Source organism: Coregonus clupeaformis, chromosome 12 (genome assembly GCF_020615455.1).
Source record: "Coregonus clupeaformis isolate EN_2021a chromosome 12, ASM2061545v1, whole genome shotgun sequence".
Lineage (NCBI taxonomy): Eukaryota > Metazoa > Chordata > Actinopteri > Salmoniformes > Salmonidae > Coregonus > Coregonus clupeaformis.
This window is the reverse complement of record NC_059203.1, coordinates 1,755,128-1,782,269: the sequence shown is the minus strand read 5'-3', so window position 1 is coordinate 1,782,269 and position 27,142 is coordinate 1,755,128. Positions and strand designations below refer to the sequence as shown.

General features: G+C 43.2%; 2 protein-coding genes across 4 annotated transcripts in view; one reads left to right on the top strand and one right to left on the bottom strand.

Annotated features, from left to right (window-relative positions):
* The window catches only part of LOC121577981 (replication termination factor 2), a 67,885-nt gene that overhangs the window by 28,034 nt on the left and 12,709 nt on the right, over window positions 1–27,142 (bottom strand). The gene's annotated exons all lie outside the window — the stretch shown is intronic.
* LOC121577980 (beta-1,3-galactosyl-O-glycosyl-glycoprotein beta-1,6-N-acetylglucosaminyltransferase 7-like) lies at window positions 4,374–8,367 on the top strand. Its single transcript, XM_041892009.2, has 3 exons — window positions 4,374–5,371; window positions 6,298–6,393; window positions 6,589–8,367. The coding sequence occupies exons 1-3, from the start codon at window positions 4,378–4,380 to the stop codon at window positions 6,825–6,827; spliced, it is 1,329 nt and encodes a 442-aa protein (XP_041747943.2). The 5' UTR covers window positions 4,374–4,377; the 3' UTR covers window positions 6,828–8,367.

Below are 27,142 nucleotides of genomic sequence, written 5' to 3'. Positions count from 1 at the left end.
AACAATGAATAGAAAAATCAGACTACCCCATAGTAGAATAGTTTATCTATTTACAGTGCCTTCAGAAAGTATTCACACCCCTCGACTTTTTCCACATTCTGTTGTGTTACAGCCTGAATTTAAAATGGATAAAATTGCTATTTTGTGACACTGGCCTACACACAATACCCCATAGAGTCAAAGTGGAATTATGTTTTTTGAATTTGTTTACAATTTATACTGAACAAAAACATAAACGCAACGTGAAGTGTTGGTCCCATGTTTCATGAGCCTAAATAAAATATCCTAGAAATGTTCCATACGCACAAAAAGCTTATTTCTCTAAGTTACGGAGCATTTGTCCTTTGCCAAGATAAACCATCCACCTGACAGGTGTGGCATATCCAGAAGCTGATTAAACAGCATGATCATTACACAGGTGCACCTTGTGCTGGGGAAAATAAAAGGCCACTCTAAAATGTGCAGTTTTGTCACACAACACAATGCCACAGATGTCTCAAGTTTTGAGGGAGCGTGCAATTGGAATGCTGACTACAGGAATGTCCACCAGAGCTGTTGCCAGATAATTTAATGCTAATTTCTCTACCAAACAACGTCGTTTTAGAGAATTTGGCAGTATGTCCAATCGGCCTTACAACCGCAGACCACGTGTAACCACGTCAGCCCAGGACCTCCACATCCGGCTTCTTCACCTGCAGGATCGCCTGAGACCAGCCATCCGGAAATCTTACGAAACTGTGGGTTTGCACAACCCAGGGATGCTCACCTTTGATGGCCACTGGCACGCTGGAGAAGTGTGCTCTTCACGGATGAATTCCGGTTTCAGCTGTACCGGGCAGATGGCAGATAGCGTGTATGGCGTCGTGTGGGTGAGCGGTTTGCTCATGTTAACGTTGTGAACAGAGTACCGTGACGAGATCCTGAGGCCCATTGTTGTGTCGTTCATCCGTCGTCACACCTCATGTCTCAGCATGATAATGTATGGCCACATGTCGCAAGGATCTGTACACAATTCCTGGAAGCTGAAAATGTCCCAGTTATTTCATGGCCTACATGCTCAATCTCACCCATTGAGCATGTTTGGGATGCTCTGGATCAACGTGTACGGCAGCATGTTCCAGTTTCCGCCAATTTCCAGCAACTTCGTACAGCCATTGAAGAGGAGTTGGACAACATTCCACAGGCCACAATCAACAGCCTGATCAACACTATGCGAAGATGTGTCACACTGCATGAGGCAAATGGTGGTCACACCAGATACTGTTTTTCTGATCCAAGCCCCTACCTTTTTTTTTTTTAAGGTGTCTGGGACCAACAGATGCATATCTGTATTCCCAGTCATGTGAAATCCATAGATTAGGGCCTAAATATTTATTTTAATTGATTGATTTCCTTATATGAACTGCAACTCAGTAAATCCTTTGAAGTTGTTGCATGTTGTGTTTATTTTTGTTTAGTGTAAAAATGAAAAGCTGAAATGTCTTGAGTCAATAAGTATTCAATCCCTTTGTTATGGCAAGCCTAAACAAGTTCAGGAGTTTTCCAATGCCTCGCATTGAAGATCACCTATTGGTAGATAAAATAAGAAATAAAAGAAAATAGACATTGAATATCCTTTGAGCATGGTGAAGTTATTATTTACACTTTGGATGGTGTGTCAATACACCCAGTCACTACAAAGATACAGGCGTACTTCCTAACTCAGTTGCCCCGAGAGTAAGGAAACCGCTCAAGGATTTCACCATTAGGCCAATGGTGACTTTTAAACGTTTAATGGCTGTGAAAGGAGAAAATTGAGGATGGATAAACAACATTGTAGTTACTCCACAATACTAACCTAAATTATAGAGTGAAAAGAAGGAAGCCTGTACAGAATACAAATATTCCAAAACAAGCATCCTGTTTGCAAGAAGGCACTAAAGTAAAACTGTAAAAAATATGGCAAAGACATTAACTTTCTGTCCTGAATACAAAGTGTTATGTTTGGGGCAAATCCAACACAACACGTCACTGAGTACCGCTCTTTATATTTTCAAGCATGGTGGTGGCTGCATCATGTTATGGGTATGCTTGTCATCGGCAAGGACTAGGGAGTTTTTTTATATAAAAATAAATGAAATAGAGCTAAGCACAGGCAAAATCCTAGAGGTAAACCTGGTTCAGTCTGCTTTCCAACAGACACTGGGAGACAAATTCACCTTTCAGCAGGACAATAATGTAAAACACAAGGCCAAATAAACACTGGAGTTGCTTACCAAGACAACATTGAATGTTCCTAAGTGGTACAGTTTAGACTTAAATTAGCTTGAAAATTTATGGCAAGACTTGAAAATGGCTGTCTAGCAATGATCAACAACCAACTTGACAGATCTTGAATACGTTTTTTAAAGAATAATGTGCAAATATTGTACAATCCAGGTGTGCAAAGCTCTTAGAGACTTACCCAGAAAGACTCATAGCTGTAATCACTACCAAAGTTAATTCTAACAAGTATTAACTCAGGGGTGTGAATACTTATGTAAATGAGATATTTCTGTATTTCATTATCAATAAATATGCAAAAAAAATTAAAACATTTTCACTTTTTCATTATGGGGTAGTGTGTGTAGATGAGTGAGAAGAAAATCTGTTTAATCCATTTTGAATTCAGGCTGTAACACAACAAAATGTGGAATAAGTCAAGGGGTATGAATACTTTCTGATGGCACTGTACCTAGTCGGCTTTTTGTTGTGTGTTCTATGCAAGATAAATATTTATCTCCAGGCGCATTCAAGGGAGGGAAACATGCATTCTGACAAGCAGTCAATGCACAACAAGTCTTGCAATCGCGGGGAAAACAGCAGTTTTGATAGCCATTGTTAAAAATAGGGGGATCCTAGCTTTCCATTCCTACTTTATTTATTTATCAAATCCTAAATATGCAGAGCCATCGTTAGGCATGTTACCGCTCCACAATTCACTTTGAGTGCATAGGGGAGAGTGGGGCTAGATGTAACAAGGCTCAATTGTAGGGTAACTTAGTGAAAAACACCACCTTACCTAAAAGTATGTTTATGTGAGAAGTAGTTCTTACCCCGGGTGGCAGTTTACCCCAAGTTACCCTAACAGGTAGGCCTACATTATATTCACTGTGTTTATGTAAGTTTATTGGGGAAATAAAATTAATCAATAGGATACTAACTAGTTAAAATATCACATTTGGGATCTAGCTAATGATTAGCCCAATAGAGTACAGTGGGTAAATGCAGATAGGCAACCCCATGCTTCAGCCTATTTATTTATAGCCACTATACCGCATCAGTTGGGCTACAGGTGATAATGCTTATTCGTAAAAGCATACCTGATAATATGGAACATGCATAGGCTATATGTATGCTCTAATATGTTAAAATAATTTAAACAAATAATTTAACCAATTTGGTGTCAGCATAATTTTATTTTCATTGGACTAGAATGTCCTTTTAAAAAGTCACCAGAACTGAGCTTCTCAGTCCTTCCTATATACCTTTTTTATTTTTTTATGTTTTATTTAACCAGGAAGAAACCCCTCTTTTGCAAGGGAGACCTGACCAAGAAAGCAGCAGCAGTCAATATAACATTAAAACATTTCAACATACAATACAAACAGCACAACACGTCATTAAGAGCGGATTAGGCCTACAGGAAACACTTACATTCCTCCTCAACAGAGTTTTGGGACATAGTTTTAAACTCACTAAGGAGCACTAGTACATCTAGGTGAAACGTATTTTGCAGACTGTTCCATGCCTCTGTTGCACAAAAGGAAATGCAGTCTTGCCTCACTCGGTAACGGCCCTGTATTGGTTAATTATACATTTCTTCAACTTCTTCAACCTGAGCTGGCTTCCTCAGTCCATCTAGCTGCACTGGCTATGTATTTTTTCTCTAAACACTTGTTTCATGCGTCATCTGTTGTGATCGGACTACTACGAGCTCCATAAAAAGCTGCTCTTGTTTGCTGTGTGCTGGATCGTTAAACACCTCTAGAAAGAACCCCAAACTAAGCAGCAATGAGGAAACAACACCTAGAGTCTCCTTAGATTGTCAAACATTGCCAAGGATAATTTTGGTTCTTCTGTATGGAAGGTTCAGAGTCTTTAGAGACTTTTAATGTCTCGAGTCGGGATTTGTCGTTTCAAAGCACAGCCTAAATAATATAATAATAATATGCCATTTAGCAGACGCTTTTATCCAAAGCGACTTACAGTCATGCGTACATACATTTTTTTTGTGTATGGCTGGTCCCGGGGATCGAACCCACTACCTTGGCGTTACAAGCGCCGTGCTCTACCAGCTGAGCTACAGAGGACCACAGAGGATCTAGCTAACCCTGGTCTTTTGTTGCAGGTGGTTGCATGGTGTCCGTCCGGTGCTGGATTATTATGCTCCAGCTGGATGGCACCAAGTGCAGTTTCCTGTTCTGCCTGGGAATCTGCATGTTCATCTGCTCAGTCATCTACCTGAGTGCCAAGGACCCTACAGATCCCAAGGGTCAGCGCAGGCCCCTGGGCTGCAGGCCCTTCTCCCAGTACTGCCAAGCCTTCCTCCCCAGCACTGCAGGCTCGCCAGCATGGCAACGCCACGACTGCCAGGTGGAGAGCTATCTTCTGCGTATGGGGGGTGGAGGCAGGAACCTGGACTGCTCCCGCCTGGTGAGGGAGCTCCACTTCATCACCAGCCCACTGAGCCGCGAAGAGGAAGACTACCCTCTGGCCTTCATCCTCACTGTCCACAAGGAGCTGGAGCTGCTTGTGCGCCTGCTGCGGGCCATCTACGCGCCCCAGAATGTCTACTGTGTCCATGTGGACGTCAAGGCTCCAAAGGAGTACAGGGAAGCTGTGAAGAGCCTGGTGGGCTGCTTCCCCAATGTGTTCCTGGCCAGCCGCAGCGAGATGGTGACCTACGCCGGCTTCTCGCGGCTGCAGGCAGACATCAACTGTATGAGGGACCTGGTGGAATCGCCGGTGCCCTGGAGGAAGGTGGTCAACCTGTGTGGCCAGGACTTCCCCGTCAAAAGCAATCTGGAGCTGGTGCGCTACATGCAGAGCAAGGAGTGGAGGGACAGGAACATGACCCCGGGCATCAAGCAGCCGGCGTCCATGAGGCACCGGACTCAGCTGAGTTACAGGGAGGTCAGGGGCTCCCACTCGGCCCCCAAGCGAGGAGCCCCAAAGAAGGGTGCTCCACCCCACGGGGTGCAGATATACTTTGGCACAGCCTACTACGCGCTAACCAGGACCTTTGTGGAGTTTGTACTGAGAAGTCAGGTGTCCAGGGACTTGCTGGAGTGGTCCAAAGACGCATTCAGCCCAGATGAGCACTACTGGGTGACACTCAATCACATCAAAGGTAAAGGCTTTAGAACCACTCATAAAAAGCAACTTTCTAATACAGTGGCCAATAGAAGTTAATCTCCACAACACAATTGGTACTGAGTTTATGTCAATATATAGGGACATTTCGAACTGTTACATCCGTGAGGAAAACGGATGAGACTTCTACAACACTAGACCTTTCCATGAGTGCATAGCTATGCTACACACAGCCTTTCCAATTTGAAATGCATTCCAAAAGCAAATACCTAGGAGACGAAAAACCTATGCGAAGTCCATAAATCCTGGCGGCCTAGTACCTGTGAGTTCATGTAAGTTCATGAAAGGCTAACTTAAATGTATTTGAGGTGTTCACTGTTCAAAGATTACTTTTAGCCTTTATAAAGGGCTTAGTAGGTAAGAGCGTTGTGCCAGTAACCGAAAGGTCGCTGGTTCTAATCCCCGAGCCGACTAGGTGAAAAAATTCTGTCGATGTGCCCTTGAGCAAGGCACTTAACCCTAATTGCTCCTGTAAGTCGCTCTGGATAAGAGCGTCTGCTAAATTACTAAAATGTAAAAATGTAAATGAAGCTTGAAACTTAAAAGGAATGTGTTCAACATGCCCACACTGTTTCAAGTACAGTAGACCAGCCTAGCACAATCCATTTTATTTTATTAAGCAATTTCTACATGAGCAGTTGTCACAAAGTGCTTTACAGATACTCAGCCTAAATCCCCAAACAGCAAGCAATGGAGATGCACAGTGGCTAGGAAAAACTCCCTAGAAGGACTTAAAATTAAGTTAGGGGGAATTCATTCGTACTGATTTTTTTGCGGCTTGCTTTATCTACAGTATATGAGTAGATCAGTGTCCCGTGAATCACTGATGACATTCAAAAGGCTATGAATACTGAAATGTGAGAATGAGATATAATCTGTTTTGGATCGGTTATCTGCTCTTAGAAGCGCCAGGAAGTCATGTAGACGGAGGTTGGAGCGGCGAGATCAGGGCGATAAAATGGAGGGACCAAGAGGGGACTGAACACAACGGATGCAAAGGTACAACAACTCCTGATCCCAGTCATTGTCAGTTTCCAGTCTTGAACTCACTTGTCTAGGGCATTTTTTGCTCCTTGGTTTCAGATTAGATTAGCCTTCTGATTAGGAAGTAAACAGTTTACACAACAGCAGTTGATAGGATTTGACACTGATCTGATCTGCATGTCCTTTCTGCTGCTGCTCGTCTTTCCGCAGGCCGTTATGTCAGGGACATCTGCATCTACGGTCTGGAGGATTTGCAATGGATCATCAACAGAAACAGCATGTTTGCCAACAAGTTTGAGAGCAAGACCATCCCAGAAGCTTTGGACTGCCTGGAGCAGTGGCACAGGGACAAGGTCCTGCAGCAAGCCACGGTTCCCATCCAGTCATGGTGGCAACTTGCCACGCAAGGCAACACTACCGCTCTTTTCAATGCCACAGTGGGACTTTGACGAGGCCGTGGGGTTCTTCCTGACCGGAATTGGATGTACATCTCCAATAGACGTGTTGGTTATTGTATCGCTTTAGAGGGCTGTACTAAAGTGTGCTGCTAGGGCCTTGATGCATTTCTGTTTGTGCGTTAAGCCCAAATCTCGAGAATGTCACTGCATGGATACCTATTCAAAAGCAAAAAAGCGGAATTCCTCTCCAATCGTAGGAAACCGAATGCAAGGTGACCAGAGAAGACTTGTTATTGACATATCTCGGTTGTCCTGAAACGCTTTGTGATAAAAATAGACTTGGTATATCACTAAAGCCGCATGCTGCCCAGTTGAAACAGTTTGCACAAACATTATGACAACATTTTGTGAAGTTTCTGTTCGTTTTTGGGGCTGTTTAAGCACACAACATTTTTTATTGAGGAAAATCAAAGTCCGGTTACCGAAGTCTACGCCCGTTCGTCAGTTATTGGTCTACAGTACTACTCCTAGTAGGAGTGGGAATAGGGCTTGGCGATATGGACAAAATATAATATCACAATATTTTTGACTGTATTTTATGTTTTTCAATAATACAAGTTCTAAATATGCTTTATGAGTAGATATAGGATGGCAACACATAAAGTATAAGTGATTTCAATGGGGCTTTCTCCATTTATACCACGTGTGAAACTCATTCCACAGAGGGCCGAGTGTCTGTCGGTTTTCGCTCCTTCCTTGTATTTGATTTATGAATTAAGGTCACTAATTAGTAAGGAACTCCCCTCACATGGTTGTCTAGGTCTTAATTGAAAGGAAAAAACAAAAACCCACTGACACTATGCCCACCCCTTATTTATACTGTTAAATCCAACTCCAAACAATAATAATCCTCAGCATTTTCATACATTTCCTGCACTTTTATTATAATTTCCACACTGTGCCATGCAGCATAAAATATAGGCCTAGTTAATATGTGAACTGTTGGAATCATGGAAATATAATGATTATTCTAATTCTATAGTTGGAATATAGTGGGCAGCACCTTGAATACATTGTTGTTTGACATGACAATAATGAATAAACCAGGGAGGAATTATTGACAGGGTGTTTCCAGGTGATTAGATGTCACATTACATGGTCTCTTACTTCATGTAGCTAGCTAGCTAGCCAACATATTCATGCTTCGCCTATTCCTCTCTGATAAGATACCGATGCACAAACATGCTTATCTAGGCCTACACCAGCACTGGTACACAGGCAGTATTAGCTAGCTACGTTTTCTCTGACTCTTAGTACATTTAGCAAGCTAGCTAGCCAGCTAACTAGTGATTACCATTAGCGGTTAGCACAAATTATTTTAGCAACACCTTGCTAAATAGAAGGTAAAGTAAAAACTGAAACCGGTCCGTGCATCAATACTGGTACTGTATATAGTAAAATACGGTATACCGCCCAGCCCTAAGTGTGAACTATGGACGGGATTCTTCAATGACGTATTTGTTGTCATTCAACGAGAGACGACTAGTTTTCATGCACATTTTTTCACATGAGAAATACTGCACCAAACATCTTAGATGTAAAATTGCGTGACTAAGACCTCCTCTGCAAAAATGTCAACATTTATTACAGATTTCTTGATTAATCTTAGATTCATTTGGGCTATTTTGAGGAAGTGTACTGGCTATGTTGTTGCTACGGTGGCTCAAAAGGGACAAACAACTGTAATATTGCCACCTTTTTTCTAGTTTTTCAAGCGAAGGTCTTTAGGGACTATACGAGCACAGCCGAGTTCTGCTAAGAGAAAACCAAACCTCAACCTATGTATGCGGACGCACAGTGGCTGAGAGGATGACGCAACCATAATCACAAAGGAATTCATAAGTCTCCCCCGGCTGCGCCACACAAGGCCCCTTTAGAGACCTGTGGTGCACTTTGACAACAGACCCACTTTGACAACAGACCCACTGTACCAAAGGGATTCGGTAAACTTTACAGGCGAGACCAATACACAACTCTCTGAACATGGCTGCTTAGATGTGTTGTCATTTCAAAAACTAAAAGTAATAGATTTTTTTTTTACACTGGATGACACATTAAGAATAATCTATTTAAAGTAAACTATTATATTTGTCCTTGTGTTTTGGGTTATTGTCCTGCTGAAAGGTGAATGTCTCCCAGAGTCTGTTGGAAAGCAGACTGAACCAGGTTTTCCTCTAGGATTTTGCCTGTGCTTATCTCTATTCTGTTCATTTTTAACCCCCCCAAAAACTCCCTAGTTCTTGCCAAGCATACCCATAACATGATGCAGCCACCACCATGCTTGAAAATATGAAGAGTGGTACTCCAAACATAACGCTTTGTATTCAGGACATAAATGTTAATTTCTTTGCCACATTTTTTGCAGTTTTACTTTAGTTCCTTATTGTAAACAGGATGCATGTTTTGGAATATTTTTATTCTGCACAGGCTTCCTTCTTTTCACTCTGTCATTTAGGTTAGTATTGTGGAGTAACTAAATTGTTGATCAGTACTCAGTTTTCTCCTATCACAGCCATTCAAAAGTCTGTTAATGTCACCATTGGCCTCATGGTGAAATCCCTGAGAGGTTTCCTTCCTCTCCGGCAACACTTGTATCTTTGTAGTGGCTGGGTATATTGATACACCATCCAAAGTGTAATTAATAACTTCACCATGCTCAAAGAATTATTCAATGTCTGTTTTTTTTCTCTTTACTTTTATAATAATATAATATAATATGCCATTTAGCAGACGCTTTTATCCAAAGTGACTTACAGTCATGTGTGCATACATTTTTACATATGGGTGGTCCCGGGGATAGAACCCACTACCCTGGCGTTACAAGCGCCATGCTCTACCAATTGAGCTACAGAGGCTCAACCATGCTCTACCAATAGGTGCCCTTCTTTGCGAGGCATTGGAAAGCCTCCCTGGTCTTTGTGATTGAATCTGTGTTTGAAATTCTACTTTGAAGATATATATTTTGATTTGTTTAACACTTTTTGGGTTACTACACGATTCCATGTGTTATTTCATAGTTTTGATGTCTTCACTATTATTCTACAATGTAGAAAATAGTAAAAATAAAGAAATACCCTGGAATGAGTAGGTGTGTCCAAACTTTTGACTGGTACTGTATGTTTGATTGTTAAAAGGTCAAAATGTTGCATGTGCTAATCATAACTAATTACCGTTGTTTGCCATTTGTTTTGCAACTATCACAAAATAATAATACTAATTATTTAAAGGTGCAATCCCAAAATGTCCTACTGTTCTTTGATAATTTCAACTAATGCTAAACAGTGCCATAAGCATAGATATGCCTAAACATTTGCACCACCATGAAATATTGTTACATTGTGTATGTTGTCAATTTAAGAAAACAGGGCCCAACAAATTGAAATTAGGAAGAGGCTGTTAAGTTATTCAACTTACACTTTGACATCAAAACATTTTCAAATGTTTTAAACACAATTGATTTAACATTTGATATTATTAAGGGCTTGTATGGAAATCGTACAGCATTAACATTTTACCCAAAACATGTGTGTTTGTGTAGCTAATCACGGAAATTCCCAAAGCATTGAATACATTCAACATTAGTTATAAATTAACTTGGTCTTAACTTAACCTTTTCTTCACTTTATGACTTGACAAGCGGTTGTCGATTCGATTCGCACACACAAACCATACATCACAACATCAAACCTCACATCACAACATCAAACCGTACATCACAACATCAAACCGTACATCACAACATCAGACCGTACATCGCAACATCAAACCGTACATCACAACATCAAACCGTACATCACAACATCAAACCGTACATCACAACAAATGAACAAGCCACTAGGATCTGTTTTTCCCTTGAGAGGTAGGCCTAACGAGGGAGCGCCCCACAAGTGGACAACCACAACAACGCTGCTCTCTCTGTCAGTTGGAGTCAGAGAGGTGATCTGTTGTGCTGCTCGGTCTACCAATACCACAGCAGCATCTGTTTCCCATCATCTGGCAGCGTCCTTATTCAGCCTGGCTCAGCCTCCGCTCAGCTGGCAGGAGGCATCATGGGAATAATGACAGGCACAGATCTGGGGGTTATCTGGTTTCCATGACACCGAGGAGGGCTCAGCATTAAAGCAACGCTAGCGTGGTGGACGGCTAGGCGGTAGCTGTTACTGTCGTACGTTCACAGCACATCGATTTTCGGAGGCCATCTGTTCTCAATAGGACTTCCTGTGTATTTTGTGTCCTATTTCTCCTATCACATTCTTACCATAAATAGAACATGTAGTCAATAAAAGGCGAGAACACAGTGGGGAAGGCATGGTGTATGAGGCAGGCATGGCGTATGGGACAGGCGTGGCGAATGGGGTGTGGATGGCGGAAGGCATCATGGATGGGGCAGGCATGGTGGAAGGCATGGCAGATGGGGCAAGCATGGTGGATGGGGCGTGGATGGCGGAAGGCATGGTGGATGGGGCAGGCATGGTAGATGAGGCAGGCATGGTGGATGGGGCGTGGATGGCAGAAGGCATGGTGGATGAGGCAGGCATGGTGGATGGGGCGTGGATGGCGGAAGGCATGGTGGATGGGGCAGGCATGGTGGATGAGGCAGGCATGGTGGATGAGGCAGGCATGGTGGATGGGGCATGCATGGTGGATGAGGCAGGCATGGTGGATGGGGCATGGATGGCGGAAGGCATGGTGGATGGGGCAGGCATGGTGGATGGGGCAGGCATGGTGGATGAGGCAGGCATGGTGGATGGGGCAGGCATGGTGGATGGGGCAGGCATGGTGGATGAGGCAGGCATGGTGGATGAGGCAGGCATGGTGGAAGGCATGGTGGATGGGGCAGGCATGGTGGATTGGGGTGTGGATGGCGGTAGGCATTGTGGATGGGGCAGGCATGGTGGATGGGGCAGGCAAGGCGGAAGGCATGGCGGATGGGGCAGGCATGGTGGATGGGGAAGGCATGATGTATGGGGCAGGCATGGTGGATGGGGCAGGCATGGTGGTAGGCATGGCGGATGGGGCAGGCATAGTGGATGGGGTGTGAATGGAGGAAGGCATGGTGGATAGGGCAGGCATGGTGGATGGGGCAGGCATGGTGGAAGGCATGGCAGATGGGGCAAGCATAGTGGATGGGGCGTGGATGGCGGAAGGCATGGTGGATGGGGCAGGCATGGTGGATGAGGCAGGCATGGTGGATGGGGCGTGGATGGCGGAAGGCATGGTGGATGAGGCAGGCATGGTGGATGGGGCGTGGATGGCGGAAGGCATGGTGGATGGGGCAGGCATGGTGGATGAGGCAGGCATGGTGGATGAGGCAGGCATGGTGGATGGGGCATGGATGGCGGAAGGCATGGTGGATGGGGCAGGCATGGTGGATGGGGCAGGCATGGTGGATGGGGCAGGCATGGTGGAGGTGGTGTGGATGGCGGAAGGCATCGTGGATGGGGCAGGAATGGTGGATGAGGCAGGCATGGTGGATTGGGGTGTGGATGGCAGAAGGCATTGTGGATGGGGCAGGCATGGTGGAAGGCATGGCGGATGGGGTGTGAATGGAGGAAGGCATCGTGGATGGGGCAGGCATGGTGGAAGGCATGGCGGATGGGGTGTGAATGGAGGAAGGCATGGTGGATGGGGCAGGCATGGTGGATGAGGAAGGCATGGTGGATGGGGCAGGCATGGTGGATGGGGCAGGCATGGTGGAAGGCATGGCAGATGGGGCAAGCATGGTGGATGGGGCGTGGATGGCAGAAGGCATGGTGGATGGGTCAGGCATGGTGGATGGGGCAGGCATGGTGGAAGGTATGACGGATGGGGCAGGCATAGTGGATGGGGCAGGCATGGTGGATGGGGCAGGCATGGTGGAAGGTATGGTGGATGGGGCAGGCATGGTGTATGGGGCAAGCATGGTGTATGGGGCAAGCATGGTGGATGGGGAAGGCATGGTGGATGGGGAAGTAGAGCTGGGCGATATAGACAAAAATCCATATCGCAATAAATGTAAAAAGAATAATGCGATAACGATAAAATCAGCGATAAATTATGATGAATTATTTTGGGGGGAGGTGCTAGAGCTGGGCGAAATGGACCAAAGAGTAATATTGTGACAAATGTAACTATTTTTCCTCGATAACAATAAATACAACGATTTAAAAAAAGTTTTAATGTATAGCGTCAAATCAGCCTCTAAAGTCCATTGCGTGCGAGATGAAACATAATTGAGCAACCAAACACTGTGTCGAGAGCGCAGAAGATGGCTCCCGTGAGCAGAAGATGGCTCACGCGAGCAGAAGATGAGTACCACGAGCAGAAGATGAGTACCGCGAGCGCACAGGCAACGGGGGCAAGCAAATGTAACTTGAGTTGCGACTTTGAGCGAGTAGAACATCATTGTTGCATGCAAAATATTAATTAGAGAGCAGAGATTTTTTTTCAGATTTGCAGAGATACTTTCTACATGTCAAGACTGCGCTCTCACAAATACCGCATCCCCACATGGATTTCTCCTCTCACACCAAAAATCTTGCTCTCACAACTGCTATATTTTACTATAATTTATTACAGGGGAAAAGTCTAGCCATGCCTATTTCTACACTTCTCTTCTTAAACGCGGATTTGAAACCTAACCACACTGCTAACCTTGTGCTTAACCTTAAATGAAGACCAAAAAGCTCATTTTTGTTTTCATGACTTTTTACGATAGTCAATTTAGACTTTGTGACTGTGTTATCTAGTGGAAACCCGGATTGACGGTGAAAGGCAAGATGATGGTGGTGAGGTAGGGAAGATGGCCGACGATAAAAAGGTAAGCTCTGTATGTTTTTCAGTAGAGAATCTAACCAACCAACTAAGTTAATCCACCTTGATTTCAATATCGAAATTGAAATTAAAACAGGTAGTTATTTAGTCTACTGATTAGGGAAGCTAGGTTAGCGTCAGCTAGCAACTAGCTAGGAAGCTAGCTAGCTAAAGTTTAACTACATATAAAAGTTACCAGTATTTTTGGTTTAACCAAGAGCATTGTAGCTAGCTAGCTAGGTTAATGAGGGGATGGTAGAGAAGGAGGACTTGGAAGACCAGCATGATTGGGAGGGAGTGGCGAAGGAGGGACGGGCAGGGTGAGAACAGACTGGGAAGGATCTCACTGGGGAAAAGGCCCTTGACTGAGATAGAGTGAGGGGGAGCCAAGAGAGATCCAACTCCGAACTAAGTCCAAATTGGTGAAGTGAAATGAAAAAAATTACTTGTTTCAAAAAATTCTAAAAAATAAATAACGGAAAAGTGGTGTGTGCATATGTATTCACCCACTTTGCTATGAAGCACCTAAATAAGATCTGGTGCAACCAATTACCGTCAGAAGTCACATAATTAGTTAAATAAAGTCCACCTGTGTGCAATCTAAGTGTCACATGATCTCAGTATATATACACCTGTTCTGAAAGGCCCTAGAGTCTGCAACACCACTAAGCAAGGGTCACCACCAAGCAAGTGGCACCATGAAGACCAAGGAGCTCTCCAAACAGGTCAGGGACAAACTTGTAGAGAAGTACAGATCACGGTTGGGTTATAAAAGAAATATCTGCAACTTTGAACATCCCACGGAGCACCATTAAATCCATTATAAAAAAATGGAAATAATATGGCACCACAACAAACCTGCCAAGAGAGGGCCGCCCACCAAAACTCACGGACCAGGCAAGGAAGGCATTAATCAGAGAGACAACAAAGAGACCAAAGATAACCCTGAAGGAGCTGCAAAGCTCCACAGTGGAGATTGGAGTATATGTCCATAGGACCACTTTAAGCCATACACTCCACAGAGCTGGGCTTTACGGAAGAGTGGCCAGAAAAAAGCCATTGCTTAAAGAAAAAAATAAGCAAACACGTTTGGTGTTCACCACAAGGAATGTGGGAGACTCCCCAAACATATGGAAGAAGGTACTCTGGTCAGATGAGACTAAAATTGAGCTTTTTGGCCGTAAAGGAAAACGCTATGTCTGACGCAAACCCAACACCTCACATCACCCTGAGAACACCATCCCAACAGTGAAGCATAGTGGTGGCAGCATCATGCTGTGGGGATTTTGTCATCGGCAGGGACTGGAAAACTGGTCAGTATTGAAGGAATGATGGATGGCGCTAAATACAGGGAAATTCTTGAGGGAAACCTGTTTCAGTCTTTCAGAGATTTGAGACTGGGACGGAAGTTCACCTTCCAGCAGGACAATGACCCTAAGCATACTGCTAAAGCAACACTTGAATGGTTTAAGGGGAAACATTTAAATGTCTTGGAATGGCCTAGTCAAAGCCCAGCCCTCAATCCAATTGAGAATCTGTGGTATGACTTAAAGATTGCTGTACACCAGCGGAACCCATCCAACTTGAAGGAGCTGTAGCAGTTTTGCCTTGAAGAAAGGGCAAACATCCCAGTGGCTAGATGTGCCAAGCTTATAGAGACATACCCCAAGAGACTTGCAGCTGTAATTGCTGCAAAAGGTGGCTCTACAAAGTATTGACTGTTTTTTTGTCTTATTTCTTGTTTGTTTCACACAAAAAAAAATTTTGCATCTTCAAAGTGGTAGGCATGTTGTGTAAATCAAATGATACAAACCCCCCAAAAATCCATTTTAATTCCAGGTTGCAAGGCAACAAAATAGGAAAAATGCCAAGGGGGGTGAATACTTTCGCAAGCCACTGTAGGAGATACAGGAGTCCACTCTGTCCCAAGTATCTTGGCTCTCCTCTATGAACAGCACTCTGGGGACTTCCTGCAGGTGACCATGATTTCTACCCCCGTCACTTAATCATTAGTGGTACTGAGAGTTCCTGTAATTGCTTTGACAATGTATGGAGGCATTCTTATTAGGACATTTGTCATGTAGATAGGATGACATGTTATTGACTTTGACCAACTTCTGTCTATTGGGTTAGAAAGATAGTTCTATACAGAGGATGGTTCTATACTGAATGTGTACAAGTAGGTTAGAAAAAGGGATCAAGTGAAAATCTCTAGGAGGATAGCTCTCCACAGAGGATGGTTGGGCATGAAATGACAGCAGGCTGTTCAATACTGAGCCATTCTGACTGACGAGTGATGTGGATTGGTACAGCTCACCTCAGTCCCACATAGAGTGTTATCACTTATTTGGCTAAAGGATTATCGATAGTTGACAAATGCAACACTAAGATGTTAAAACTTTTCAACTCCAATTGAGTTCCTGACATCATCTGTTTACTCGCTCTCACTGCCGTTATTCTCATGAGACAGGCCAGTGTGTGTGTAGAGAACATATGTCTGACAAGGTGGAGTTAGGCTTCTACTTCATCGCCCTGGACCACTACACCTACGAGTCAGAGGACGCCAAGTTTGGACCTGTGAGTCACCTTTGACCTTGATGTAACGCTCTTTTGTGGCTTTTGGGGTCATGGGTGTTCCCCAACTAATTTTGTACCTTACACAACTCAGCACATATGTATTCCTCCACCTTCCTCAGTGGAGTCCTGACCAGGGGTATCAAACTCCAATGTCTATGTATCTGTTGTGTTGGTGTAGTTAGGGGGGAGGTGTTGATGACAATGATGCGTCCCAGTGTGATCTCAACAATCAGCCGCTGTGCCAACACCATGCCTGATGACGACAACCAGATGATACTCCTCCACCCTGGATCATGGTAAACACACACCTAGTCTCTCTCTCCCCCTCTCTCTCTCTATGTTGCATGTGAGAGATTGAGTAATGGGTCTGTATATGCAACTATGTGTGTGTAGTGTAGGATATACATTTTATGTATATGAGTCTACTCTGAGTCTGTATACACCCTGCATTACAGGCCTGTGTTTTATTGCCACACACTTTTCTTGTGTGATTCAGTGTTTTGTGACATCACTCTCTCTCGCTCACGTCTCCCAAGATATTTGGTGCTCCCCAGACCAGTGTTTCAAGGCAGGGATGAACTACACTGTTCGTCTGAGCTTGCCCCTCTACTCTGCACTCAGTGATGTCCAGTCCCCATACACACTCATTGACTTGGTTAGTTCCCACACACACACTGTTAAACACATAGACAGAACTGAGACCTTTGCGTAAATCATGCATTGAAAATTCAAGCTACAAGGATTTTATGTTGGGATTCAGCCCTTGCGTAAATCATGCATTGAAAATTCAAGCTACAAGGATTTTATGTTGGGATTCAGCCCTTTGACTCCATACTACATCTAATTCCATCTTCAGTATCTTTCTGTCCGATATATTTGATTGTGCTGATGCCTCACTTTAAGAACATGCAGGACTGCTTAAACATCCTTAAACATACTTGTATGCTCATTTATGTGTTTCTTAACTAAAGATCTAAGGAAGGTTTCTTATGGCTCAATAATACTGACAAATGCCGTGGATTGCACACCTCTGCTCAGTCCCACATAGTGATGTCTGCCATTCCATAGAGGCAAACATGCAACAGCTCTGTACCATTTTATCTTTCCTCAATTCCTTGCATCCTTTTCCGTGCCTCCTTCTAAAACCCCATCGGAGGAGAGGACCAAAGGTTCCTCCCCTCAGACCTCCAATGGGTTTTGAGAAGGATGTGAGTAGTGAGGAAGTGAGGAGTTGAGCTGAGATTAATTGGGACAGAGCTCATGTCATTGTTTTAGGTAGAATCTTATGTTGAATTATACATTTGTTATCTGTTTGCACATACATATTTTTCTACTTGTGCTCTTTCCACAGATGGCTCTGGCTTGCATATAACATCTGATAAGATGAGACTCCCTATACGATTTGACTCCTGTATTACTGCCTGTTCTCAATAGAACTTCCAATGCCAAATTGAAATAATTTGACATTGTAATTTGATAGACAATGGTAGTTCCCAATCGGACAATTGCCATAAAACAAATCTGTTTTCCTCAGTTAAATGTTTGTTGAATGCATGGCGTTGCTTGGGTCATCAGTCCTGCTTTGAATGCTGTGTGTACCATGATGACATGTTAACCTGAGTTTAGCTGGTTAATCATATACATTTCATTTTGCTTTCTATTATCTGGCACCAGTTATGTACTGTTAATGTAGCAGGTCCTCCCCTTTGTGTCTCCATATAATCCAAAATCCCCATATGCTGTGTGTGTGCCCTAGGGCTTAATAAATAGCCAAAATATTGGATCCTGCCTTCATCTCAATTCCTGCACTTTCTCTTAACTAGCCCACTAGTCCTTCCTTTCTTTCAATGTCATCATCGTTCTGCCATTATTATTATTATTGTGTGCACCCACATATTATTCCCAACAATGGAGTCATTATATTTAGCTGTATTAAAATGATGGCCAGGACCTAGTGTGTGATGAATTAACCTGTTAGATCACAGCCACATTATGCCCATGAGCCACCGATTATTTGATAAATTGGGGTTAACTCCCTCATATCAAGCAAACAAATACCAGACACTTTGTGGAAAGGTGAAGAAAAACATTTAGCTAGCTAGTGGTGGACTATGGTGTTGCTTACAAACGTTGCTGGCTAACAAGTAATTAGCTACCTAGCTAACTTTAGCAAGTATTTCAACTCAAGGTATAGAATAGCTTTAATTTAATTTATTTACTTTGCTAAAGTTGAAGCTGGGTTTTCCAAGTCATCTGTTTGATATCATGTACCCAAGAAGACTCAACCAATCACACGACACAACACTGGACTGACCAAGGGCAAGCGTTTGTTAGTTCGTCCATCACTCCATTTACTTTGAACTGGATTGTGTTTACAGCATGAGCGGTCGTGAGTAGTTGCGCTTGTTTTGAGATCAACTGGAGAGCTGTATGTAGCCATGTGTGCACATTTGTTCATATCCTTTGCTAGTTAGTGAGTTATTAGCCCAGTTAATAAATAAGTTGGCAATGGGGAAATGATTGCTTTGCTTCCTACAAGAGCACAAAACGTGTACATTTCTAGACATCTTTGAAAAGCGAATCAGGTAAAGAGCTTTTTATTTTATTTTTAAAGGAGCAGTGCTGTATTTTGAGACCGGCTTGAATAAGCTAAGTAGCCAATAGGCAGAGGGTAGCATAATTTGTCTGATTCTCTGTAATAATGGTATGAGAATAACAATGCATTTTATTTTGTAAAGTGGTTTCTTCCATCAAACAACAACAACATTCAGTCACCTTCTTGTCTGAAGGACAAGTGGATAAAAAGGTTAATGTCAAGCCCTGCATGTTTGTTTCAAAAGTTTCATGGAATGTAGGCCTACATTGAACACCACACATTGGCTGCTACTGTAGGCTGAATGATAGAACAGCTATTTCCATGTTAAAATGTTATGGGATGCATTTTCTCCATTGTTTTTGATTGTAGGCCACTCTGGAAGGCCAACATTATGATCAAATAATCACAGCAGCCTACTTGACCACTGTCTGAAACAGTAACTTAAAGCAGTGTTCACGGTAAACGCGTAAAAATTCACGGCATAATGTTCCCAATGTTCAAGTTAGTGCTCAGTAGACCTGAAATTTGCTAAGTGACTAAAAAAATTAGGGAACATAGCTCTCGACTCATCCTCTGCTTGAGGGACACATCCTCTACTCAAGGGACCCAACCTCTGCGCTGTCGACTGAGTGTTTGGTTGCTCAATTATGTTTATTCTAGCTCCACAGCGCCATCTCACGCGCAATGGACTTTAGAGGCTGATTTGACGGCATATTAATGGACAGTTACTTTACTTTACAACTGAGATGGTAGCCTATGATTAAAAAAGTAAACTATTTCATCTAACATATCCAGGGAATGCATGATTTATATTTTGATGTGCAACCTGTCAAAATAGGATACAAAATTATCAAATTAATTTTTAGCGCTTCAGAGAAATTTGCCTAAATCTATATCATTCACCACCAGGAAGTGGGAACTCAAAACACTTAGGTAGATTGCTAACTCTAAATATGATATTGTTGCTATATAGCCATGTAGGCTAATTGATTAACCTATCAGTAAATGTTGGCTAATGTCCTACAAAAAAGTTTTTTTCCCCACCCATGTTTTTATTTTTTACCTCCCACACCATTTACAAACATACACATACTGTACAAACAACGAGTTACAGACGCCCACAAACAAGGTCTACCTCTCATCTGTCTAAGGCACTGCATCGCTAGCTGTGCCACTAGATTCGAATCCAGGCTCTGTCGTAGCCGGCCGCGACCGGGAGACCCATGGGGTGGCGCACAATTGGCCCAGCGTCGTCCAGGGTAGGGGAGGGAATGGCCAGCAGGGATGTAGCTCAGTTGGTAGAGCATGGCGTTTGCAACACCAGGGTTGTGGGTTCGATTCCCACGGGGGGCCAGTATGAAAAAATAATGTATGCACTCACTAACTGTAAGTCGCTCTGGATAAGAGCGTCTGCTAAATGACTAAAATGTAAATGTAATCTGCCAAGACCCACATTATCACACCTCCATCCCTAGTGTCTGCATTATCACACCTCCATCCCTAGTGTCTGCATTATCACACCTCCATCCCTAGTGTCTGCATTACCACACCTCCATCCCTAGTGTCTGCATTATCACACCTCCGTCCCTAGTGTCTGCATTACCACACCGCCATCCCGTGTCTGCATTATCCCACCTCCGTCCCTAGTGTCTGCATTATCACACCTCCGTCCCTAGTGTCTGCATTATCACACCTCCATCCCATGTCTGCATTATCACACCTCCATCCCTAGTGTCTGCATTATCACACCTCCGTCCCTAGTGTCTGCATTATCACACCTCCATCCCTAGTGTCTGCGTTATCACACCTCTATCCCTAGTGTCTGCATTATCACACCTCCGTCCCTAGTGTCTACATTATCACACCTGCGTCCCTAGTGTCTACATTATCACACCTCCATCCCTAGTGTCTGCATTATCACACCTCCATCCCTAGTGTCTGCATTACCACACCTCCATCCCTAGTGTCTGCATTATCACACCTCCGTCCCTAGTGTCTGCATTATCACACCTCCATCCCTAGTGTCTGCATTATCACACCTCCATCCCTAGTGTCTGCATTATCACACCTCCGTCCCTAGTGTATGCATTATCACACCTCCATCCCTAGTGTCTGCATTATCGTTTGCCACTTGGCCTTAAATTGTACCAATTTGTTTTTCCTCGGTTGTCCATGCTATTTCAATAATAAATCATTAGATTTTTCCAGTTTGGTAATGATGGCGGATTGACTTTTTCGGCGCTAGGCCTAGGCTACTTGATGTAGGCGTATTCACTGCAAATGGCGCGCTCTGCTCCGCTGGCGCGTCAAAACCATACTTGCTGTAAAGTAGTGCCATGAACTCAATCTTAAGGAGGTGAGAAATACATGATGTGACTCTCCTCTCTAATTATAACAGTAGTTGCTTTGAAAACTATTTTTCACACAATTGCATTTTGAGCAACAGTCTTTTTCTTCTCAGAATGCATCCCTCCTTCCTCCGTGCGCACAGTGGCTCGCTCACACAGCAGGAATCAACATGAACTACACAATTTGTATAATTCTGTTAATTCAAAACAGGAAGAGTTGTATGTTTATATCAAGGCAAATTATTGATGCATTAGCCATGGAAATGTGGCCAACTCCATGGAACCAAAAAGTCAAAAACAGCAGACGAAGGTTAATCATTCACAAGTGAGCACAAACAGCTAAATGGTCCACAGTTAGAAACACCCCAGCTCCATCCGACAGAAATTCCCCAGGACACGACAGAGGACACGCTATCCTAAAGGTTGAGTAATCTACAGTAGAAGAGTCACACAAACAGCACCACCCTCCATTAGCAAACTACCTAAAGTGCCTCAAATGTTATTTTCAAACTGTCAATATACAGATGACTGACTATAACAGCAGGTTTTGTGTAACAAAGAAAACCATGGGGGAGTGGGTAGCGTAAGTGAGGGGTAGGCTTGGGCAGTATATCATATATACTGTACCTTACACCGGGGTATTTGCAGTTTGTTTTTATAAATTGGAATATTAGTAGCTACTTTTTAAATACAGTGCCTTCAGAAATTATTCATACCTTTAGATTTTTTCTCTCTCACCCATCTACACACAATACCTCACCATGACAAGGTGAAAACGTGTTTTTAGGAATTTTTGCAAATTTATTGAAAATTAAATACAGAAATCTCATTTACACAAGTATTCACTTCATACAACTTTGTTATGACACTCCAAATTGAGATTAGGTGCATCCAATTTCCTTTGATCATCCTTGAGACGTCACTAAAATTAGAGCTCTGCTACCCGGCACGACCCCGACAGGCTTCATTAGGAAATGCATCGCCCGATTGTCCCCTCAGTGAAGATTCACTGCTTCCCCAATCAAAGGCCCTGAATTAACGACAGAGGTAAAGGACAGGGGAACCACACACAGCGCTATCGCAGCCAACTCTGACGCTACGGCCGAAGACACAAACAAGTACAGGAAGTCCTGCTACAACCTCCGCAGAACCATCAAACAAGCAAAAAGACAACACAGGATCAAAGTGGAATCCTATTACACAGGCTCCGACGCCCGCCGCATGTGGCAGGGGCTACAGTCCATTAGGGATTACAAAGGAAGACACAGCCGTGATCTAACCAACCATGCCTCTCTACCAGACTTGTCATGACTCTCATGGGATGATTTCACGTGAAAAGTCCAAGATCGGAATACAGAGAAGCAACAGTCTACAGATCTCTCTCTCTCTCTCTCTCCCGCAGAACAAAGAAGAGATTGTTGGGGGGGGTTTATGACCCCTCGCGCCAAATCATACGTGGTTTGCTAGTATTGGCGATCTGAATGTCTCTGTGTTACAGGGACAGATTGCCGCCCAAAACTCTAAACGACCAAAGGTGGACACTGGAACAGTATATTTCAACATCCGAATGTTGGGAGTGATGAAAGAGAGAATTTTTAAAATGAATGTCTATTTTGTGATGTCATTAAAAGCTTTTATAAAAACGTTATAACGAAAACATTGTAACTCGAGGAGCTTTCATACTGTGCATTTCAAGTTTGCATCCATTATAATGTGTAGGAAATATCCAGGAGAAAGATAATATTTTTATGAAGATAGGAAGATGATTTTGGTTCTTTAAACGAAATCATAGTGTTCAGAATACTTTGCCCCAGTAAATAGCCTCGCCCACAGGAGCTCAGAAATAGTGTCCGCATGATGTAAGCGCCATATAATAATAATAATAATATGCCATTTAGCAGACGCTTTTATCCAAAGCGACTTACAGTCATGCGTGCATACATTTTTTTGTGTATGGGTGGTCCCGGGGATCGAACCCACTACCTTGGCGTTACAAGCGCCGTGCTCTACCAGCTGAGCTACAGAGGGCCATCTTTACCAAAGTGCATAAAAGATTGAGTTAAGAATTAACAAACCAGACCAGCCGACATGCAGCACGACCTGGATATGGCAAAATGTTTTAAACGCTACAGACCAGGGAGACTAGATGGACCTCAAGCTGCAGCGAGGTCCATATTGGTCCCGACTCTGAAAATCATCACAAGATGAAGATGACAAAGTTGCCTCCACTAACAATCAATGTTACGGCTGAGTAGCTGTTCTAAGTACTGTATCTAAGAAGGTGAATTTAAGTGGAACCATCCTGTTACTCTCTTCAAACTATTGTCTACTACACTGCTCTCATCACCCCATAGGGGATCATCGACATGGCTGATTAGCCGTCCACAGAAGACCACTTCCAGAACGAGTGAAAGTAAACAGACAACTAAGAAGAAGGACATTGTGACCTCTTGCGGACAATCTGAGCCTTACTTCTAAAAGGCCATCCGAAAGAGAAGGCCCAATCGACCCCTTCCCAAAAAGGCCTGGGTCCAACATGCATTACTTCTTACCAAACGGGCGGCAGTTTGGGGCAAGGTACTAGGATTACTGTGAGCGTAGTTCCATGTGTATCCAAGTGTTCTCTCGCTCTCTCTCTTTAACTCGCTATCTTTTGTAACAAGTGTCATATTGTGTTATTCCGCTAGGGACCCGTTTTCATTGTATTAAGTTTCTAATCCCTACCTATACCGTGTAAGTGTTTGTATCTAGTGTTATCATTTTAATTAGTTAGTAAATAATTAAATACATTTTTGTGGTACGGAATGATCAGTAAGACCCGGGTTTGTGCAGACTTAAAGAGTCTATGACTTTCAGAATGAGACTGATATGAGGTAAATGATTAACAAATGACTGTTAAATGATAAGAGATATCTTTAGAGTTAATTTGGGAAATGGTAACTCGTTAAACAACTTTTCCCGTGGTGCCCCAATCTCCTAATGAGTTCAATGTTATATGATTAATTTAATCTAGTAACAATTAAACATAGTAGGTAATTATTCAATACATTATAGTTATCACAATAATGAAAGTCACGTCACGACAAACTGAATGCATTTTATGCACGCTTCAACAAAAACAACATCAAGCCTTGCATGAGGGCCCCCGCCGACCCAGAGGACTGGGTGATCTCGCTCTCCGAGGCCGACGTGAGTAAGGTTTTCAATCAGGTCAACACTCGCAAGGCCACGGGGCCGGACGGTATTCCAGGGCACATCCTCAGAGCATGCGCAGAAAAGCTGCCAACAATATTCCTGGTCATTTTTAACCTCTCCTTGTCCCAGTCACTGCTTCCCCAATCAAAGGACCTGGATTAACGACAGAGGTAAAGGACAGGGGAACCACACACAGCGCTATCGCAGCCAAATCTGACGCTACGGCCGAAGACACAAACAAGTACAGTCTGTAATCCCCACGTCTCAAGCTGAACACCATTATTTATATTCCCAACAACTACCTGCCACAATGACTACTGCCCTGTAGCACTCACATCTGTAATCATGAATCGCTTTGAACGGCTGGTTATGGCACAAAACTCTATCATCCCAGACACCCTTGACCCACTCCAAATTGCATACCACCCCAACGGATCCATAGACGACACAATCTCAATTGCACTCCACACTGCCCTCACCCACCTAGATAAGTGGAATGCCTTGCAAAAGTATTCAGACCCCTTGGATTTCTTCAAATGTTGTGTTACAAAGTGTGATTAAAATGAATTTAATTGTCATTTCTTTGTCAATAATCTACACAAAATACTTGAATGTCAAAGTCATTGCATAAGTATTCAGGACCTTTGTTTAGGCAAGCCTAAATTAGTTCAGGAGTAAAATTTGGCTAAACAAATTACAAAAATTACATAGACTCACTCGTGTGAGTCCATGTAACATATAAAACATCTGTAAAGTCCCTCAGTCAAGTATTGAATTTCAATTACAGATTCAACTACAAAGACCAGGGAGGTTTATGAAAGCCTCATAAAGAAGTTCAGTGATTGGTAGATGAGTAACAATAACAAACCAGACATTGAATATCTCTTTAAGCATGATCAAGTTAATAGTTATGCTGTGGATTAGGTATTAAACCACCCAGACACATCAAAGATAGTCGTCCTTCTGAACAGAGCTGCAGGACAGGAATGAAACTGCTCAGGGATGTTACCATGAGGCTATTTGCTACAGAGTTCAATGGCTGTGATGGGAGAAAACTGAGGATGGATCAACAACATTGTAGTGACTCCACAATGATGACCTGAATGACAGAGGGAAAAGAATAATACAAATATACTGAATAAAAATATTCCAAAACATGCATATGTATGCAACAAGGCACTAAAGTAATACTGCGAAAAAACACAGCAAAGGAGGTCCCATGCCATATCCAAATGCCAGTACATCACTGGGGCCGAGCACCCTGCCAACCAAGACCTCTACATCAGGCGGTGTGAAAGGAAGGCCCGGAAAATTGTTAAAGACCCCAGCCACCCAAGCCATAGTCTGTTCTCTCTGCTTCTGTGCAGCAAGCGTTGCCGGAGCAACAAGTCTGACACCAACAGGCTCCTGAACAGTTTCTATTCCCAAGCCATAAGACTGCTAAATAGCTAACAAAACAACTACACAGACTATTTGCATTGACCCTTTTATCTTATTTTTGCACTTACTCTATGCACACTCACAGGACTCCACACACTGGCTGTGTCCGAATACCCATACCAGCATATTACATACAGTACCAGTCAAAAGTTTGCACACCTATTCATTGAAGTGTTTTTCTTTATTTTTACTATTTTCTACATTGTAGAATAATAGTGAAGACATCAAAACTATGAAATAACACATATGGAATCATGTAGTAACCATAAAGTGTTAAACAAATCAAAATCTATTTTATATTTTAGATTCTTCAAAGTAGCCACCCTTTGACTTGATGACAGCTTTGCACACTCTTGGCATTCTCTCAACCAGCTTCACCTGGAATGCTTTTCCAACAGTCTATGAAGGAGTTCCCACATACGCTGAGCACTTGTTGGCTGCTTTTCCGTCACTCTGTGGTCCAACTCATCCCAAACCATCTCAATTGGGTTGAGGTCTGATGATTGTGGAGGCCAGGTCATCTGATGCAGCACTCCATCACTCTCCTTCTTGGTCAAATAGCCCTTACACAGCCTGGAGGTATGTTTTGGGTCATTGTCCTGTTGAAAAACAAATGTTAGTCCCACTAAGCGCAAACCAAATGAGATGGCGTATCGCTGCAGAATGCTGTGGTAGCAATGCTGTTTAAGTGTGCCTTGAATTGAAAATAAATCACAGACAGTGTTACCAGCAAAGCACCCCCACACCATAACACCTCCTCCTCCATGCTTCACGGTGGGACCCACACATGCGGAGATCATCCATTCACCTACTCTTTGTCTCACAAAGACACGGCGGTTGGAAACAAGAATCTCAAATTTGGACTCATCAGACCAAAGGACATATTTCCACCGGTCTAATGTCCATTGCTCGTGTTTCTTGGCCCAAGCAAGTCTCCTCTTCTTATTGGTGTCCTTTAGTAGTGGTTTCTTTGCAGCAATTTGACCATGAATGCCTGATTCACGCAGTCTCCTCTGAACAGTTGATGTTGAGATGTATCTATTACTTGAACTCCGTGAAGCATTTATTTGGGCTGCAATTTCTGAGGCTGGTAACTCTACTTAACTTATCCTCTGTAGCAGAGGTAACCCTGGGTCTTCCTTTCCTGTGGCGGTCCCCATGAGAGCCAGTTTCATCATAGCGCTTGATGGTTTTTACAACTGCACTTGAAGAAAAGTTCAAAGTTCTTGAAATGTTCTGGATTGTCATGTCTTAAAGTAATGATGGACTGTCGTTTCTCTTTGCTTATTTGAGCTGTTCTTGCCATAAAATGGACTTGGTATTTTATCAAATAGGGCTATCTTCTGTATACCAACCCT